Below are 17152 nucleotides of genomic sequence, written 5' to 3'. Positions count from 1 at the left end.
TTTACAAATCCCGGGAAATGCTAAAGACATTCTTGCTACAGAGCAAACTCTTTCACGAGAAAATACAACCTGATTGACTAATCCCAGCTCAAGAACTTTAACCTAACTAACCCGTACGCTTTGGTGGGGGATTAGTGAATTGATGGTCGCAGGCACGACACATTGACATGTATGACATAAATTGTTGCAAAGTATACCATCGTGATTAAGGCCAATTTTCCCTGTCATGTTCAGAGAGAAACATGCAGCCTTCCCGCTGCACCTGAGATTTAACCCTCACTCCTATTAACCAAATTGCAGTCAATTTCAGTCCAGATATGGCAGTTGTGCAAGTTGACACCAATTTGGGTCACAAATGGTCCGGCTTTTTTACTTGCAACGTTTAGCGGGCTTATCCAGAAAAAAACTGCAACTCAGGAAGCAAATGTGGATTGGATTTATGCTTCTTTGTCCACCTAAGAAAACTCCTGAGGGGCTTAAACTAGGCCAACACTTTGATCGTCACAGTACAAACTCATTTAGTTGTACTTAGAGCGCAAAGATTTGTCCTCCAACTCAATTTAGAGATTGATGCTGTTTTGATATTCATGCTCATGGAGGTTTTATTGCACTGTACGAGTCGTATCGTTCAGCTCGGTAAAGTATCAATAAAGTACGGTGTATGGCCGTGCATTTCTACTACACCGCAAACCTTATTCAATTAAATCATGTTTATATGATGTTTTTGTCAGGAAATAATTTGTCTTACATTGGCTCTAAAGAGTTTGCGCTGGTGTGTCGAATGAAATGGACAGCATGTTTCCACGGCATCTGTATGAGTGGGGGAAATTATCTGCAACTCCAACTGTACTATATAGCCTAGTAAATCTCAACAGGACCACAACTATTGATGACCATTAAGGTTACTTTATTTTTAATGCATCACTGTCATGGTGGTTTCGTGGTTCTAGCTGGAAGAAGAGGGGAAGGCACCAGGTCCACCAAGATGAAGGACAAGGAAGGATGAAATAACCCCCACATTTCTGATTTTCAGTCAGTTATTTGTCACAGTGTCACAGTAGATGGCGCTTTCGACGTTAATTCTCCTATATACTGTACACTTTTTATTACTGAAATGCTACAACATTAAAATAAACATATCTGTGTAAGGCAGTTCCATTAACAACTTTCCCTTTTTAGCAAAAATCCCACATACCAACTGAAATAACGGAAGTGTCAACCGTGTCCTGTGTTTTACCCAGTTCTTTTAGTAGATTGACCAATGACAAAATGAAATACAGAGGACTAAAAGGTTATCATTGCGAAGGGTGAGTGGAGGCGGTATGGCAGAGGAATCATGTGATCACAGTGGGGCCAGTGCGTCCAGTTTTCTCATGAAGCTGTGAAACCTTCAAGGCGATGTCTACCAAGGGCGCCAACATCACCTGCACAGAGCCACCATATACACACATCCTAAATATGTGACTTTTCTTTTGGCAAACTGCACATGTGCACAACAATAAAACCGAACGAAGCATATGATTTTTGCTTCAGTTCTGGACAATGAACTCTCACCCTTTGGGTGGATGACAGTTTGGGCTTGGGGAACAATCCGTTAAGTTGCAGTGAAACAAAATTGTGTGAAGGCTACGTAGACAGCAGGTAAATTAATAAATAATGTGAGTTTACTCCCACTCCCCCTCCATGAGTCACCGCCTTATCGTGATGGAGGAGTTTATGTGTCCCAATAATCCAAGGAGATAAATTGTCTGGGGCTTTCTGCCCCTGGCAGGGACACCCATAACAAACAGGTCCGAGCTGAGGGACCAGACAAAGCACAGCTCAAGAACCCCATAAGGTGAGAAAAACTTTTGGATCTTGTTTTTCCTCGCCTTGATGTGGGTCACCGCCCAGCCCAAAAAGGTAACGTGCGTCCCCCTTCCCATGGGCTCACCACCTGTGGGAGCCCAGGGGAAAACATCTGGGTCGCGGCCAAACGCGGGGACCTCGGCGGTCCAATTCCCGACTATGGATGCTAGCTCAATGGGTGTGGAATGTCACCTCTCTGGCAGGAAAGGTGCCTAAGATGGTGTGCCAGGTTGAACATGATTTAGTCGCGCTCAGCACCACACAAGCCTTGGACTCTGGTACCAGAGCAAAGGGTTGGACTCTATTCCACACACAATTTGCCCACGGGGAGAACCACTGAACAGGTGTGGGCATGCTTATTGCGGTTTACCCTGATGGATGAGAGTGTAGCCTCCCTCCATTTTCAGCTGTGTGGGGGGGACGGCTCCTGATTGTTGTTTTGTGCCCATGCACCAAACAGCAGTTCGGAGTGCCCACCCTTTTTGTAGACCCCTGCTGGGGGACTTCATTGCTCATGAGGGCAATAACAACAAAACCGGGAAGGGTGTCATTGAGATGACCAATATCAATAAACAGTGGTTAACACATTTGCCACACATGGCTGGAGTGACGACAAGCAGCATACAAAACGGGTGGATGGTTACTCTCGCTGATATTAACTGAAAAGCTCTGACCTGAGGGTCCTGGTAAATCTTCTGGGGGTCCTTCTCGTAGCTATCAATATACAGCCTGATGGTTGCGCCTGCACTTCCAGTGCCGCTGAGACGGAAAATAATCCGAGAACCGTCAGCAAAGATAATCCTGAGGCCCTACGAGAACAGCAAAGTGAAGGACCGATCAGTGGACAAGTCCAACAAATGGAAATGTAACAAGTACAGTATTTACTGTATTCCTTAGGTCAGGGGCCGGCAACCCGCGGCTCCAGAGCTGCATGTGGCTCTTTAGCGCCGCCCTAGCGGCTCCCTGGAGCTTTTTCAAAAATGTTTGAAAATGGAAAAAGATGGGGAAGTTTAATATATTTTTGATCTAATACGGTTTCTGTAGGAGGACAAACATGACACAAACATTCTTAATGTTTTCCAATGCTTTAAAAATGTGTAGAACAAATATTAAACGTCAACGTTTCTGTCAACGAGGATTTGCGTCATGGCCTGCGACACAAATTTCTATTAGCAGGACGGGATGCAAATGAAAACCCTTTTTGAGTGGGTCTCGTCCTGCAAACAGATGCAAATGTCAAAAAAGGTTGGGCACCCTTTCTCTACAGGATGCATTGCAGGGAAAACAACATTTAATCATGAAGGCTCATTGTGTATTTGTAGCCAACTGAGTCATTTTGATAGTAGGCTAATATAGCTAATATAGATTCATTCATACAGCATGTGTTGCCTTCAATGTAAGGCTTTTAATTTTTTTGCGGCTCCAGACATATTTGTTTTTTGGGTTTTTTTTTTTTTTTTTGGTCCAATACGGCTCTTTCAACATTTTGGGTTGCCGACCTCTGCTTTAGGTGAACGTAAACTGCTAAAAATAAACAAATAAAAGGCAACACTTGGAGTTACGTTGTGCTGTTTCACTGTGCCCTTTATTTATTTTTTGAGCAGTATATTTATTTCAGATTAAAAAAAACATCTGACAAAGTCAGCAATTCTTTTGAGACTCCTGACCTGGTTTTTGGAAACACTCCCATCCACAGGATCTGTGTAAGCAAAGTTGTCTGCGATTGCCACCTCGTACGTTTTATCACCCGATGAGAACTTCTTCCCCACAAAGGATGGGTTGAACATTGCTGTTTCCAGGTCCTTGATCATTTGATTGGCAGCATCTGAGTCGACCTCCTCGTAATCATACCTGATCGAAAAGTTTATGTGTACTGAAGTCAATCCATATTTCTATTTCAAAATGGAAAGCATTGGTAACAGCAGTATACACGCATAAAAACATGGTCTATCATCAGAGTTGTTGGAATGCTGCCCCACCTCTGAAAGACAGCTCATATTGGTTGATATCAATGCCAAAACCTGGGTTCGATCGAACCCTAGGGGTTCGGTGAATCGTCTTAGGGGTTCGGTGAATCGTCTTAGCGGTTCGACGGAGCCTCTGCCATGGAGGTTAAGACACACCCGACTCAAGATGTCAATTAGTTATGACGCCTGCTTAGCCATCGCTGGCTGCAGATGATCACATGACATTAGTTCGCTCAGTCGTCAACGTGTGACTGTCGTGATAGTTCGTCATACAATTTAAATTTTAAAAAAAAAATGTATGACATGTAAGTTTATTTACTGGCAACTGATTCAGGGTGTCCCCCGCCTACTGCCCGAAGACGGCTGGGATAGGCTCCAGCACCCCCCGCGTCCCTAGTGAGGATCAAGCGGTTCGGAAAATGGATGGATGGATGTTTTTTAATGTCTTGATTGTAAAAAAAAAATTAAAAAAATAAAAAAATTCCACTAATGAAGGGTTTGATGAACGTGCATATGAACTGGCTGGGTTTGGTACCTCCTACAAGGTTAAGAACCACTGAACTAGACCAGGGGTGCCCAAACTTTTTGGACCGAAGATCTACTTTTCGATCAACTAACCTCACGGGATCTACCCTTACCGACACGCACACGTACACGTACACCTACACCTACACGCACACCTACACACACACGTACACGCACACGCACACGCACACGCACACGCCATGATGAGAAACATCCTGAAACTGAGGCATGCGATGCACTTTTACAGCCTGTTAACTATCGTAGCTCACACGTACCGTTTTGAAGTGCTTCCCTGGGCCCTCCTAGGTTCCTATTCTTTGCCCGTGCCCTCGGTGAATTGTACACGAAGCAAACTCTGAATGAGAATAATGTCGATAAAAGATAGAGCGCAACAGCTCTGAGCACAAGCTGCAATTGCAGACTGCTGAGCGCAAACAACTTCCGGTGACGTCATCACGCGCCACCATAAATTCAAGATTTACCTGCTTTATTTTATTTTTTAAATATTTATTTTGTGAAAAGGAGACTGATAGGATGATTATGGTGCAGCATACATTAACACCAAAAAATATATTACTAACATGTACAAAGACACAAATGGTTGTTAGTTTTTTTTCTCCTCGACACTCTTCGGATCTACTTGGGACCTGTTTTCGATCTACCGGTAGATCAGGATTGACGTAATGGGCACCCCTGAACTAGACAGATACTGTATTATTTAGCTCCTTGAATATTTTGGTAGCCTACAGGATAAATGTTACTTTGAACAAAACGTTAACATCACGTATTAAAGTTGTTACGGGCTGTTTGTCAATTATTCCATCCAGATCTCAGTGTTTTAATTGGCATACATGTTAAAGCAAGCTAACCAAATATAATACTGGGAAGCTCTTTTCCTTTTTCTCCTCAATGTGCTTTTTTGGATAACAACCCTCTTCAAACCCAAGTAGAACTTGATTAAGTTTCCCAATTTATTTCGAAATGTGTGTTTTAATTTCATTAAATATGTTTCATCATCACTGCTGTAAACATGTGCAAAGGCTGATCACAATTGATAAAAACAAGTCCAAGTGTGCACTTTCTGGTCATGAGTATTGGGCGCTTTCATTTCACCAGCGGCTATCGGCTTCAGTTGTGAGTGACTTAGTCATAAAACCTTGGCCCATTTCTAACACTTAAAAGTGTGCAGTTAGCCATCAAGATATGCATACAAGCCCCCAAAAATCCATTTTCCCTGAAGTGTCATGCCACGTGCGGTGCACGGAGTGAGACAATGGTGAAATAACCGGCTCCACTACAGATTGGCTTGCGGACTGGCATTGACCTATCCAATACTCCACAGCCTTGCTCCATCCATCACATGTCGATCCACACAACAGCGACAGTTAAGGGTTTAATGTAATTATTTGTTATTCATTAGCCAATTATAATACAATAAAAATGATAAAATAAAAACACAATCACATTGGTGGTCGCTTTCTTTTTACCTGGTGAAGAAGTTTCTGCCAAACTTTTGCCAGTGGTCCTTCATGATCTCTTCCACGCTCTGTTTCCGACTGGCTAAGATTGACAACCATGCGAGTACTGCCCACAGGCCGTCCTTCTCCCGAATATGATCGGAGCCTGGTTGTTCAACAAAAAGGACGGAGTGAGGCTTTTAGGTATTCTTGCAGTGTTCTAAACCTTTAAGAGTCTCGGGTTAAATGCATACTTTTACTTACCGGTGCCAAAGCTCTCTTCTCCACACAGTGACAGTTTTCCTGCATCCATCAAGTTCCCAAAGAACTTCCACCCTGTTGGAGTCTCATATAGTTCCATTTGCAGCGCTTTGGCCACACTAGAATAGATTATCACACATGCACGCATGCACACACGCACACGGACATGCACACACACACGGACACATATACACACACACACACGCACACACACACACACACCAAAGCTCATAATTTGTTGGTTTTTTTTGTGCATTTGACTAAGAGTTCCGTGTTCTGTACTTGTCCAGGGCTCCACTTGTGGGCATACTGCGGGCCAGTCCCTTCACACCAGACTTCCGGAAGTACGGAATGCTGGTAATGTTGGCAGCAATAACAGCCACGGAGTCCGACGGGTTCACGAAAAATCCATGTTTGCCGAGCACCATGTTACGGTCCTGAAAGGGGGCAAGCGGCACAGCCACAAAAGGGTCGGCAACGCCACAGAAGCAATCATTCGTCACATTCAAAGAAAAAAACAAAAACATGAGTTGTGAACCATTATCACGATCAATACAATTACTAAACACATTCTCTTCTACTGTATGTCACAAAGTTGAAATTGTCTCATTCTCTTGGTCTGGATTTACAATGCAGATCCAAGTGTCCAATGCAGATTGAATGGCCATATTCATTTTTCATTGACAACGACACGGTCTATTTAAATTACAAGTGACACAAGTCTCATTTGGAACACGAGGCCAAATTGCACATCAATTATTCTCCAAGTGTCTACACTGGGCAGTGACAACGCCTACGTAAACAATTATGTATAAAGAATGAAAACATTAAAAATGACACCCCGTTTGAGTGGGTCTATTCCCGCAAACAGATTTAATAGAGGGTAACCCTCGACATGACCGCATTGGCCATCATCACAGTTTTTGTCTCTAGCTAACGATAGACACACTTGTAGAAGAATGAGAGCCTATTTAATGATATATGTGTTTGTTGTCGTTTAGATTTACACCAGGTGTTATCTTAAATTATTTATTTGAGTTGGTTGGGCAGATGCAGGTGTCTATATACGTCACCAATTAGTGTATTTAAATGACAGGGTATATCCGATCGGTGCATTTACGCTGTATGTCCGATACATCCGATTCCATGTGTTTCTTCTAAAACACCGTATGGCATGGCATTGTGACACGAGGGGTGTTCACATGGCAACTTTTACTCCGGTGTCGCACCGGGGCTGCCCCCACCCGTAGAGCGTTCACGCGTACAAAGTTATCCCGGTGTCGCCCGTGAAAACAGCTTAAACCGGACCAATTTTAACCCTGCCCAGGAGGTGGTATCAAAATTTACTCCAGAGTAAATGCTAATTTGCAGGGCAGCACCGACATAAAATGGGACGTGTGGGGTAGACTCGCTACGCGTGAGAAGAGTTGATTACATACGGGTATTGCATAACTTGCATCTCTCTCATCCTTTTACGGTGTCGGATAGATCACAGCATTGATTTGCCTGGAGAAGTACTGTATAAACCAAGGTTTTTTGATATGTCACAAACAAGGCGGGGAAAAGGAAGTACACTTTACGCATGCACATGTTTTATTTCCATATTATTACGATCGTATCGCACGGCCGCAGAAACTGCCGTGAACGCAAGTGGGGCTGCACCGGGGTTAACATGCTACTCTAGTAAGTAGCTTTATACGTGTGAATGCTCCACAAAATTTACACCGGTGTAAGATATATCGCGACAAAATACATCGGCGCAGCACTGATGCAAATGTGTGCTGTGTGAACCCCCCCAAAGAACAACAAAAAAAATGGATTTGTCTTACATGGCTCATGCAGCTTAACGAACATGGAAGTGATAGAATCCTCCCCCACCCCCCCATTGAACATCTCGAACATCTCTGGGATATTTTAGTTACTGACCTACAAGAAAACAACTTTTACGGTATCGAGAAAAATCCGTTTAGAGCTGACATAATTGCGATCCTAACGTCTTAAACGCATCTCACTGGTCTTGACGAACCGTGTTCTTCAGGGACTCTTCCTACAAAATCCTTGTCCCAAAAAAAGGATGTTTACTTACACCATCACCATCGAAGGCAGCTCCAAATTCATACTCTCCGCCTTTCATGGCGTTCACCAGGTCTGCAGCATAAGTCAGGTTTGGGTCAGGGTGATGTCCGCCAAAGTCCTCCTTGGGGACACAGTTGACTGCGGAGTTGGCTGGAGAACCCAGCTCCCCACATACTATCTTCTTCACATAAGGACCAACCACTGACAAAAAAGCACAAATGACAAATGTAAATCTCAACGATGTGCCAATTCATTACATTTAAGAAACACACAGGAAACCACATGAGATGCATCTGCAAAACATTGTTGAGATCCAATCAAAGAGATGTTGCTTTTTTTGTACCTCCGTGCATTGCGTCCAGGCGGACATTAATGTGATTGGCTCCAGAGAGAAGCTCCTTCAGTGTAGCAAAGTCAAAGATCCCCCTCAGCATATCTGCATAGGCCTCAACAGAGTCCACGATCTCCACTGAGACAAAGACGATGTAGAGCACAATGAAGAAAGGTGCAAATGTTCTCAAAATCAAGGTGTATTCTTTTTGAAAAACACCACCCATTAGATGTGTTTTTTTTTTTCACAGCACACAAATTGTAAATGGAAAAATAAAACCTACCTGTGAAAGGTTTGAAACTCTCCACATCAAAGGTCTGCTTGCCAATCTTTGACAGATCCGCTTTGAGCTCCGGGCAGATGTAATACTCCTGAAGGCGTTTGCTGATCTCAAAGATTTTGTTTGTAATACCCTCTGGAGCAGGACCTGCAGACAGTACAAACTTTCACATTACCAACTCTAGACTAAATCTAAACAATAAACCTCTAATAGTAACATTAATACCACATTTTCCAGATCATACAGGGTAAGGTCCCGTGAAAAGAGACCATAGTTGTGCTCGTTCTTTATTCACCTCCATTGGAGATGTTGAACTTGATACCAAAGTCTCCGTTGGGACCCCCCGGGTTGTGGCTGGCTGTCAGAATGATCCCACCCACTGCCTGCAGCTTGCGGATCACACAGGACACATCGGGGGTGGACATGATGCCATCCTGACCAATCACCAGGTGACCAATCTGCAAGATGAGGCAAAAATTCAAATACTAAAAAGGTGTGACACTGGTTTTAGGGATTGGCTGTAATTCTCCAATAATGGGAGTGAATGTTTGTTTGTCTATGTGTGCCCTGCAATTGGCTGACGGCCAGTTCAGGGTGTGATGCACCAACTGCCCGAAGTCAGCCAACATGCCCGCGGCCCTCGTGAGGAAAAAAAGCAGATTAGAAAATGGATGATAAGTAGAGTATTGTTAAACCCTCACTACCTTTTTTTATTATACTGTATGTGTATGCATGTGTGGGGCGGCCCGGTGGTCAGCACGTTGACCTCACAATGCAGATGTCATGGGTTCAATCCCACCTTAAGCCTTCCTGTGTGGAGTTTGCATATTCTCCCCGTGCCTGTGTGGGTTTTCTCCAGGTAATCCGGTTTCCTCCCACGTTCCATTCACCTGCCATGTATGTTTTGGGAATGTGGGAGCAACCCGGAGAAAACCCACACATGCACGGGGAGAACATGCAAACTCCACACAGAATGGCAAGAGCCGGAATCGAACACTGCACCTCTGCATTGTGAGGCTTACGTGCTAACCACTCTCTACCCTTCCGCCCTGTGTCTACATAAAATATCACTCTAAAAATATGGGGGGTAAAAAAAAAAAAATCCACAAATAGATGGATCTGCAGGTGCCGAAACACTGCGGAGCCCGGGGCTCCACTGTACTATGTTTTTAAAACTATAAATACCTGACACAGCTAATCATTCGTCAAACACATCTAAAAAGGACTACTTACATCTGCGATTGAAAGAAAAATGGTAAACATTTGTTGAGAAGTGTTATTAGAACACTACAATACCTTGTCTGTATTGTAATTAAAACTGAGTGATATTCTTGAGTAAAACCTGATGCAATTTCCCAACTCCGTCATTTCTTAACAAGCCACTGGTGTCACAATGGCATTGAGTGCCATCATCTTATGTACTGTTAAATTACTTTGTTATTTGATGTAAAGCGCTTTGTTACAGCTGCAGCTGTTGTGAACGCGCTTTCTAAATCAAGCTGCATTGTTTTGTATCGTTTATACATCCATCCATTTGCTGTACAGCTTGTCAGTGTTGACCTCAACTAAATTAAATGAAGCAGCACTATAATAAAGCGACTCACCATAAAAATGTATCAAGCCAAGGTACATGACAAAAGTAGAAAAACTACCTCCAAATTAGCTCAGTTGGTTGGGGCCTCTTTCATAAGAAAACATTTTGTAATTACCACTAAACATCAATCATAGTGGTGACCCTGGTGGAACAAGTCGAAGGTTGCAATCCATAATACTGTTTGGGTGTAAATGAATATTCAATACTATAATCTTTGATCAGTCATGCTTCTTTCTACCACTAGAATGCCATTGTCTGGACTCATGCAAATGACTTATTGTATTTTTTATACGCAATTATACGATGTTTACGAATCGTATAATTGCAGTTCTGGTCAACATTTCTCCATTTTGTTTTTAGTTCTTGAATACCAAATTATTTAAGTAGACCGCAACAATTTGGTTTGGTAGAGAAAAAGACCGATAGAAAGAATATTTCTGAGTAGCATTTTCTCATTTTTCCTACTTGTTTACATTCTCTTCCTCCACACACATGCACACAGGTAAAGCTATATTTGAATACTGTACTGCCAAATCCTGTTGATATGTATTTATTTATTTATTTCATTGGGACAGTGCACGTTAATCAACACAACAGTGTAAATGCGCCGGACTTGGCATAAATGCAAGTTGTCGGCCACAGTCCCGAGGCGGGTTTCTTTACATAAAGAGTTAACATAAAATAACAAAATATATAATGACACGTAACATCAACCCTGGACAGTCAAGCAATTTTACCCACTTTTCCTGCATACGCTTGGTTGATTTAAGCAGTTCTAGATGAAAGGGGAGAGAATCAAAGTGTCCTTTCACCAGTGGATCAGAGACGTCATGCTCAAAATGTGCACACGTCTCCCTACCCAGCGTTTTTCCTTTCTGAATTCTGATTGTAATTTCCCCATTGCGGGACAAATAAAGGATATCTTATCTTATCTTATAAGCTAAGTTTGAAAGTAAACAAGAAGCTGCAATGTCCATTAAACCAAAAGAAGAGATTGGTTCACTTCTCTTGTCCCAAGTAAATCTGTTTCAATTCCAAACGGTGACTCTCAATTCCAAATATGCATCCACACTCAGCGCCAACGCTCCTCTCTCCTCATTCTCGGCTCCACAGGCCATCCATCCATCCAACCGCACCAGTGCAGACTGTCCAACAGCGCTGTCATCTCCGCTACACGAAATGGGGCTGTGAAAAATGCTGCCCATTACAGGCTTAAAAAACACAAGCACCCCCGGGTGCTGTCCAGCGGTGACAGTCAAATAGCACCGATATGCCTCCCAATGAAAATCAGTGCCGGTACACGCGTGCTACTGAGAAGGCGCAACCACCAAGCACAGATTCTTCTCTTTAAGAATAATAATTAATAATAATCATAAATAAGAGACATATTGTAAGCATTTTCTTGTTACCAAACCACACATTACAGTAACTTAAACAATAGTGGAATAAACTGTAATTTTGGACTTTTGTATGGTTTCAGTCGTAACGGCCCTCCAAGAGAAACGGTAACTAAAATGTGGCCCACGACAAAAGTTTGAGTTTGACAACCCTGATTTAGAGAGTATCTACCTTTAAGTTAGTGTTAAGCTTTCTTTAATATTTCAGAGTTGTTCGTCCAGACATACAGTTCTCTTTTCCCATTTTATATGTTTTCTAATGACAGATCCTAACCTTCGTTCTTTTAAATTAATATCTCTCAAGGTTAGACGTATTCGAGATAATACAAAGAGAAAAATCTATGTTTATGTTTTGTCGACGGAAAAGTTCACACGTCATTTGTTTCTTGCAAGCAACTCACTCAGAAAGTTGTGATGTCAAATTTTGGAAAACTCAATGGGGAAGCAAATATTACTTCAGTCATGGCACATCTCGGTCAGCAGGGGTCAGTATTTTATTTAATAAATTTAAAGGAGACACAATCGAATGATTTTTTTCACAGCATGGTAGGTGGATTATTTTTGTAATTTAAATAGACTACTCTGTAACTATAACCAGTAATCTTTATAGTCAGAACATTGTCGCTCAATCCAGAGTAATGTTTACAAACATTTGCATTAAATTTACCAATCTTAAAAACAAATACAATGAAGCACAGATAATAATTGGAGGTGAATTTAATTATGCCCCAATGGTTAATGAGCCAAATGGTTGGAGTTGGGGGAAAACAAAAATTCCATTTATTTTTTTGGCCCTGGAAAAGCATAATAGCAAAAAGAACAGATTTTACTCCTTTTACAGCATTGCAAGAACTGAAATCTCAGAGGCCCTCCACTCAATGAAAAGAGACCCTAGTATGAATGGGATCTCTTTGGAGTTTTACATTCATTTTTGTAGAGGGAAAAAATATTTGAAATGTTTAATGAATGCATAGAAAGAAAAAAAATGTCCACAACTATGAAAACAGCGTTCAATTACTTTAATTCCCAAACCGAATAAAGACCATTTGTTATGAGAAAATTGGAGACCCATCACACTATATTAAATGTTGACTATAAGGTGGTTTCCCTAGTCTTTGCTAAACGTTTAAAAAAAAAAAAAAAACATTGGTGAAATCATACAAGAAACTCAAACTGGTTTCATGTCGAATCAACATATTGGTTCTAATTTAAGACTAATACTTGATTGACCTCAAGGTTCCTTTGATGTCTGTCAGAATTCTCGCTTTCTTCTATGTAAATATGGAATTGAACTGATATGTCTAATTGTTTGTATATCTATATTTTCGTTCTATTTTTTGTTCTCATTCATGTTCATAGACAAAAATGTTACTTGAATGTTAAAATGAATATTATGTCAGTCAAAAAAAAACCTGACAGAGGGCACGTCCCCCTATTACGCCCCCTAGTGACTAACAAGTGTCCCAGCATCTGCATTGGGGCAATGAAGCATCTTGCCACACGCCACAAGTTATGAAACACCTCTAAACTTGTTTGCACTCGCTTGTGAAACGCTCTCAATATTAAATCGAACGGGCTAGTTTTGACATGAATGCTAAAGGTGTCACGTTGCGAGGTGATGGTGGACCCCAAAAAGCAGGCAGGAGGGAGGAGCAGGGTGTATTTGAAGAATTGTATTTAAAACAAAGAAAACTAAATCCAAAACAAACGAAGTCCAAAGTATCAAACAAAAACCATGACTAAAGCTAAAACATAACAATGAACTAAACATGACAGAAACTAAGAGCAAAACACATGACAGTAGCAAAAAGCAACACACATGACAGTAGCAAGAGCAACAATGACCCGACACTGAATGTTCGGGCTGGGAGTCCTTTTAAACAACTAATTACCAAATGACCAACAGGTGTGCAGCTGCCGGGGGAGCCCTACAGTGCCACCTGTTGGTCCCTAAACCGAATCATGACAAAAGGTATGTATAGTTGCCAACATGAAGACCATGGCAGAAAAGCGAGGCTGATGATCGGCTGTATTGAACTGGCTATATAACCATTTGCTCTTCTTCTTCTTCTTCTCCTTTCGGAGTGTCCCTTTTCAGGGGTTGCCACAGTGAGTCATTAATTTCCATCTTTCCCTGTTCTCTGCATCCTCTACTCTGACTCCAACTACCTGCATGTCTTCCCTCACGTCATCCATGAATCTACTCTTTGGCCTTCCTCTCTGTCTCCTACCTGGTAGCCACTGTTGTACTATTCTCATACATGTCCTGAACCAACCTAACGTACTTCTCTGCAACCCCTGACTTCCTCATACAGAACCACAATTCCTCTCTTGGCACCCTGTCATAAGCCTTCTCTATTTTATTTGCTTTTTTTTGTTTGTTTTTTTCTTCTTTCTTCTTTCTACCCACATTCTTGCTGCTGGAGGCGGTAAATTTCCCCAGTGTGGGACAAATAAATGATATCTTATCTTATCTTAAATCTACACATACGCAGTGCAGCTGCTTCCTACCTTCCCTGTACTTCTCCATCAGCATCCTCAGGGCAAATATTGCATCTGTGGTGCTCTTCCTCGGCATGAAACCATACTGCTGTTCACAAATCTCCACTTCCTGTCTCAATTTTTACTTTTTTTTATCTACCTTATTTTCTGTCAAATTATTACTGTATATGTGTTTTATGTTCAATAAACAAACAAACAAACAAACCTGGCTTCAACAACTTTTTCCCAAACCTTCATCGTATGGCTCATCAACTTTATCCCCCTGTAGTTGCTACAACTCTGTACATCTCCCTTCTTATAAATTGGTACGAGGACACTCTTCCTCCACTCATCAGGAATCTTGTTTGTGTCTAATATTCTATTAAACAACCTAGTCAGAAAATCAACTGACACCTCCCCTAAGCACTTCTATAAATTCACTGGTATGTCATCTGGACCAACCGCCTTACCACTCTTCATCCTTTTTAATGCTTTCCTGACTTCATCCTTTCTAACCTGATCGACCTTATATATATATATATATATATATATATATATATCCATCCATCCATTTTCCGAACCGCTTGATCCTCACTAGGGTCGCGGGGGGTGCTGGAGCCTATCCCAGCCGTCTTCGGGCAGTAGGCGGGGGACACCCTGAATCAGTTGCCAGCCAATCGCAGGGCACACAGAGACGAACAACCATCCACACTCACACCTTGGGACAATTTAGAGCGTCCAATCAGCCTGCCATGCCTGTTTTTGGAATGTGGGAGGAAACCGGAGCACCCGGAGAAAACCCACGCAAGCCCGGGGAGAACATGCAAACTCCACACAGGGAGACCGGAGCTGGAATTGAACCCGGTACCTCTGCACTGTGAAGCCGACGTGCTAACCACTGGGCTACCGGGCCGCCCTCATATATATATATATATATTACAAAAATTAAGCCATATATGTATATGGCTTAATTTTTGTGCAGATAGCAAATGTTTTCTTTATATATACTGTGTATATATATATATACACAGTATATATAAAGAAAAGAAAGAAAGAAAGAAAACATTTGCTATCTGCACAAAAATTAAGCCATATTCACACATACATGCAAGATATTAATCTAGGACAAAATTTAAAAGCCTGGGGAAACAAGAACGTCGGACGATCACTCCGACAACAAAACACAGTCGAAAAAGGCTGCGGTCAGACCTGCCTCCACTCGCAAAATTGAAGTCAAGCCAGCCGCTACAGCGATTGCAAATACTGTGCATTACGGTAATCCGTGATGCATTAGTTGGGGCACTTTTATTTTGAAGGTGGCAAACGCCGCTCGCTGGCGGCAGATTACCGTAATGCACAGTATTCACGATGGCTCTGGCGCAGACTCGACTTCAATTTTTCGAGTGCACCGTAGTAGAAAAAGAACGAAGCGCTACATGACATGGCTGACTGCACAAACCAGGTTACGGCGTATTGCTTGCGAGGTTGCTGACTCTTGAATGGTCTGTGAAATATGTTGCAGCAAAACCTTTCAACGTGTCGTAAAGATTCGGGCATTTACAGTACGTGTTAATCAAATGAGACGTAATTTGACCGTTAGCTATCAAACATTAGCTCATCCAAAAAGAGAACCGGTCCTACGGAGTTCATTCCTCTACTGACCCCATTGGCGGCTGCAATCTGAACGATGAGCTGAATGGCGTCTTTCATGAAGAACCTGCCGTCGCCCCCCACCACCAGAGTGGCTGCCTGGCGCTCAGCTGGCTCGATGACAGAGATAATGCTCTGAATGAAGTTCTCCGCATAGTGCTCGTTCTGCTGGAACACAGTCACCCTCTTCCTCAGGCCGCTCGTTCCGGGTTTCTGGTCCGTATACGGCTTGGTCTTCGAGGTCGTTACTTTCACCATTTTTACAGGCCCACCCGGGAGAGCTCTTCCAATGGTCCTCAGTGATCCGCTGTCAAGGGCGATGGGGGCGCCTGCAGTGGCAGGGGGAGGGTCCACAGTCCACGCGCACACACAGAGACACGCGCGAGACAACGCCCCCACCCCCCCTGCCGGGTTTAAAGGTCAAAAAACGGAGACTTTCCAGCTGAAATGCTGCCTGCCTGAGATTTAAATTTCCACATTCACATATTTTGTGTACAAAAGCTTATTGAAATAAAATGAGAACTCAATGTTCTCATTGTGTTCTCAATGTTTCAGATCATCAAATCAGTTTAAATATTAGTCAAAGATAACACAAGTAAACCCAAAATGCAGTTTTTAAAGGGAGGTTTTTATTATTAAAGGAGAAAACGAGTGTTTGGCCTCCCGTTACAACATAACCGTGCTTTATCATACCTGAGTTCAATTTCTCGAGCCAAGCCCAGGCTTGATTACTGCCACACCTGTTCTCAACAAATCTGGCATAAGAGTAACACCGCATTTCAGAAAAACAGTGAAAAATGGTGGTGGTAGTGTGATGTTCTGGGGTTGTTTAGCTACTTCAGGACCTGGAAGACTTGCTGTGATAAATGGAACCATGAATTTTACTGTCTCCCTAAAAATCCTGAAGGAGAATGTCAGGCCATCTGTGACGTCAAGCTGAAGGGACCTGGGGTTCTGCAGCAGGATAATGATCCAAAACACACCAGCAAGTCCACCTCAGAAAGGCTGAAGAAAAACAAAGTGAAGACTTTGGAGTGGCCTAGTCAAAGTCTTGATCTGAATCCTATTGAGATGCTGGAGCATGACCTTATAAGGCAGCTCATACCCAAAAACCCTTCAATGTGGCTGAATTACAACAATTCTGCAAAGACGAGTGAGCCAAAATTCCCCCACAGCGCTGTGAAAGCCTCATTGCAAGTTATTGCAAACGCTTGATTGCAGTTGAAAAGCAGACAGTGGCATAAAATACATCTCCTATGCCAAATGACATTTAGTTAGCCGGCTC

General features: G+C 42.5%; 1 protein-coding gene across 1 annotated transcript; it reads right to left on the bottom strand.

Annotated features, from left to right (window-relative positions):
- Positions 1-890: 890 nt before the first annotated feature.
- Positions 891-16228, bottom strand: pgm1 (phosphoglucomutase 1). Its single transcript, XM_086116106.1, has 11 exons — positions 15880-16228; positions 9041-9203; positions 8749-8892; positions 8478-8603; positions 8145-8335; positions 6341-6495; positions 6062-6177; positions 5828-5963; positions 3516-3699; positions 2523-2657; positions 891-1424 (listed from the first exon to the last, which is right to left on the bottom strand). Exons 1-11 carry the CDS (start codon positions 16123-16125, stop codon positions 1335-1337), a joined length of 1686 nt encoding a protein of 561 aa, XP_085972232.1. The 5' UTR covers positions 16126-16228; the 3' UTR covers positions 891-1334.
- Positions 16229-17152: the final 924 nt, after the last annotated feature.

This window comes from Hippocampus guttulatus, chromosome 7, assembly GCF_054856545.1.
Source record: "Hippocampus guttulatus isolate MCC_2025c chromosome 7, RoL_Hgut_1.0, whole genome shotgun sequence".
Classification (NCBI taxonomy): Eukaryota; Metazoa; Chordata; class Actinopteri; order Syngnathiformes; family Syngnathidae; genus Hippocampus; species Hippocampus guttulatus.
The sequence above is the reverse complement of the archived record's forward strand: the minus strand, read 5'-3'. Positions and strand labels throughout refer to the sequence as shown.

Bases quoted from the DNA above. Each gene is read 5' to 3' on its own strand.
- pgm1 (XM_086116106.1), bottom strand. From the start codon at position 16,125: ATGGTGAAAGTAACGACCTCGAAGACCAAGCCGTATACGGACCAGAAA. The intron at 8,893-9,040 runs GTGAATAAAGAA...TACTGTCTGCAG, and splicing joins GTTCAACATCTCCAATGGAG to GTCCTGCTCCAGAGGGTATT. The intron at 2,658-3,515 runs GTCAGGAGTCTC...CTGTTCTCGTAG, and splicing joins GGAGTGTTTCCAAAAACCAG to GGCCTCAGGATTATCTTTGC.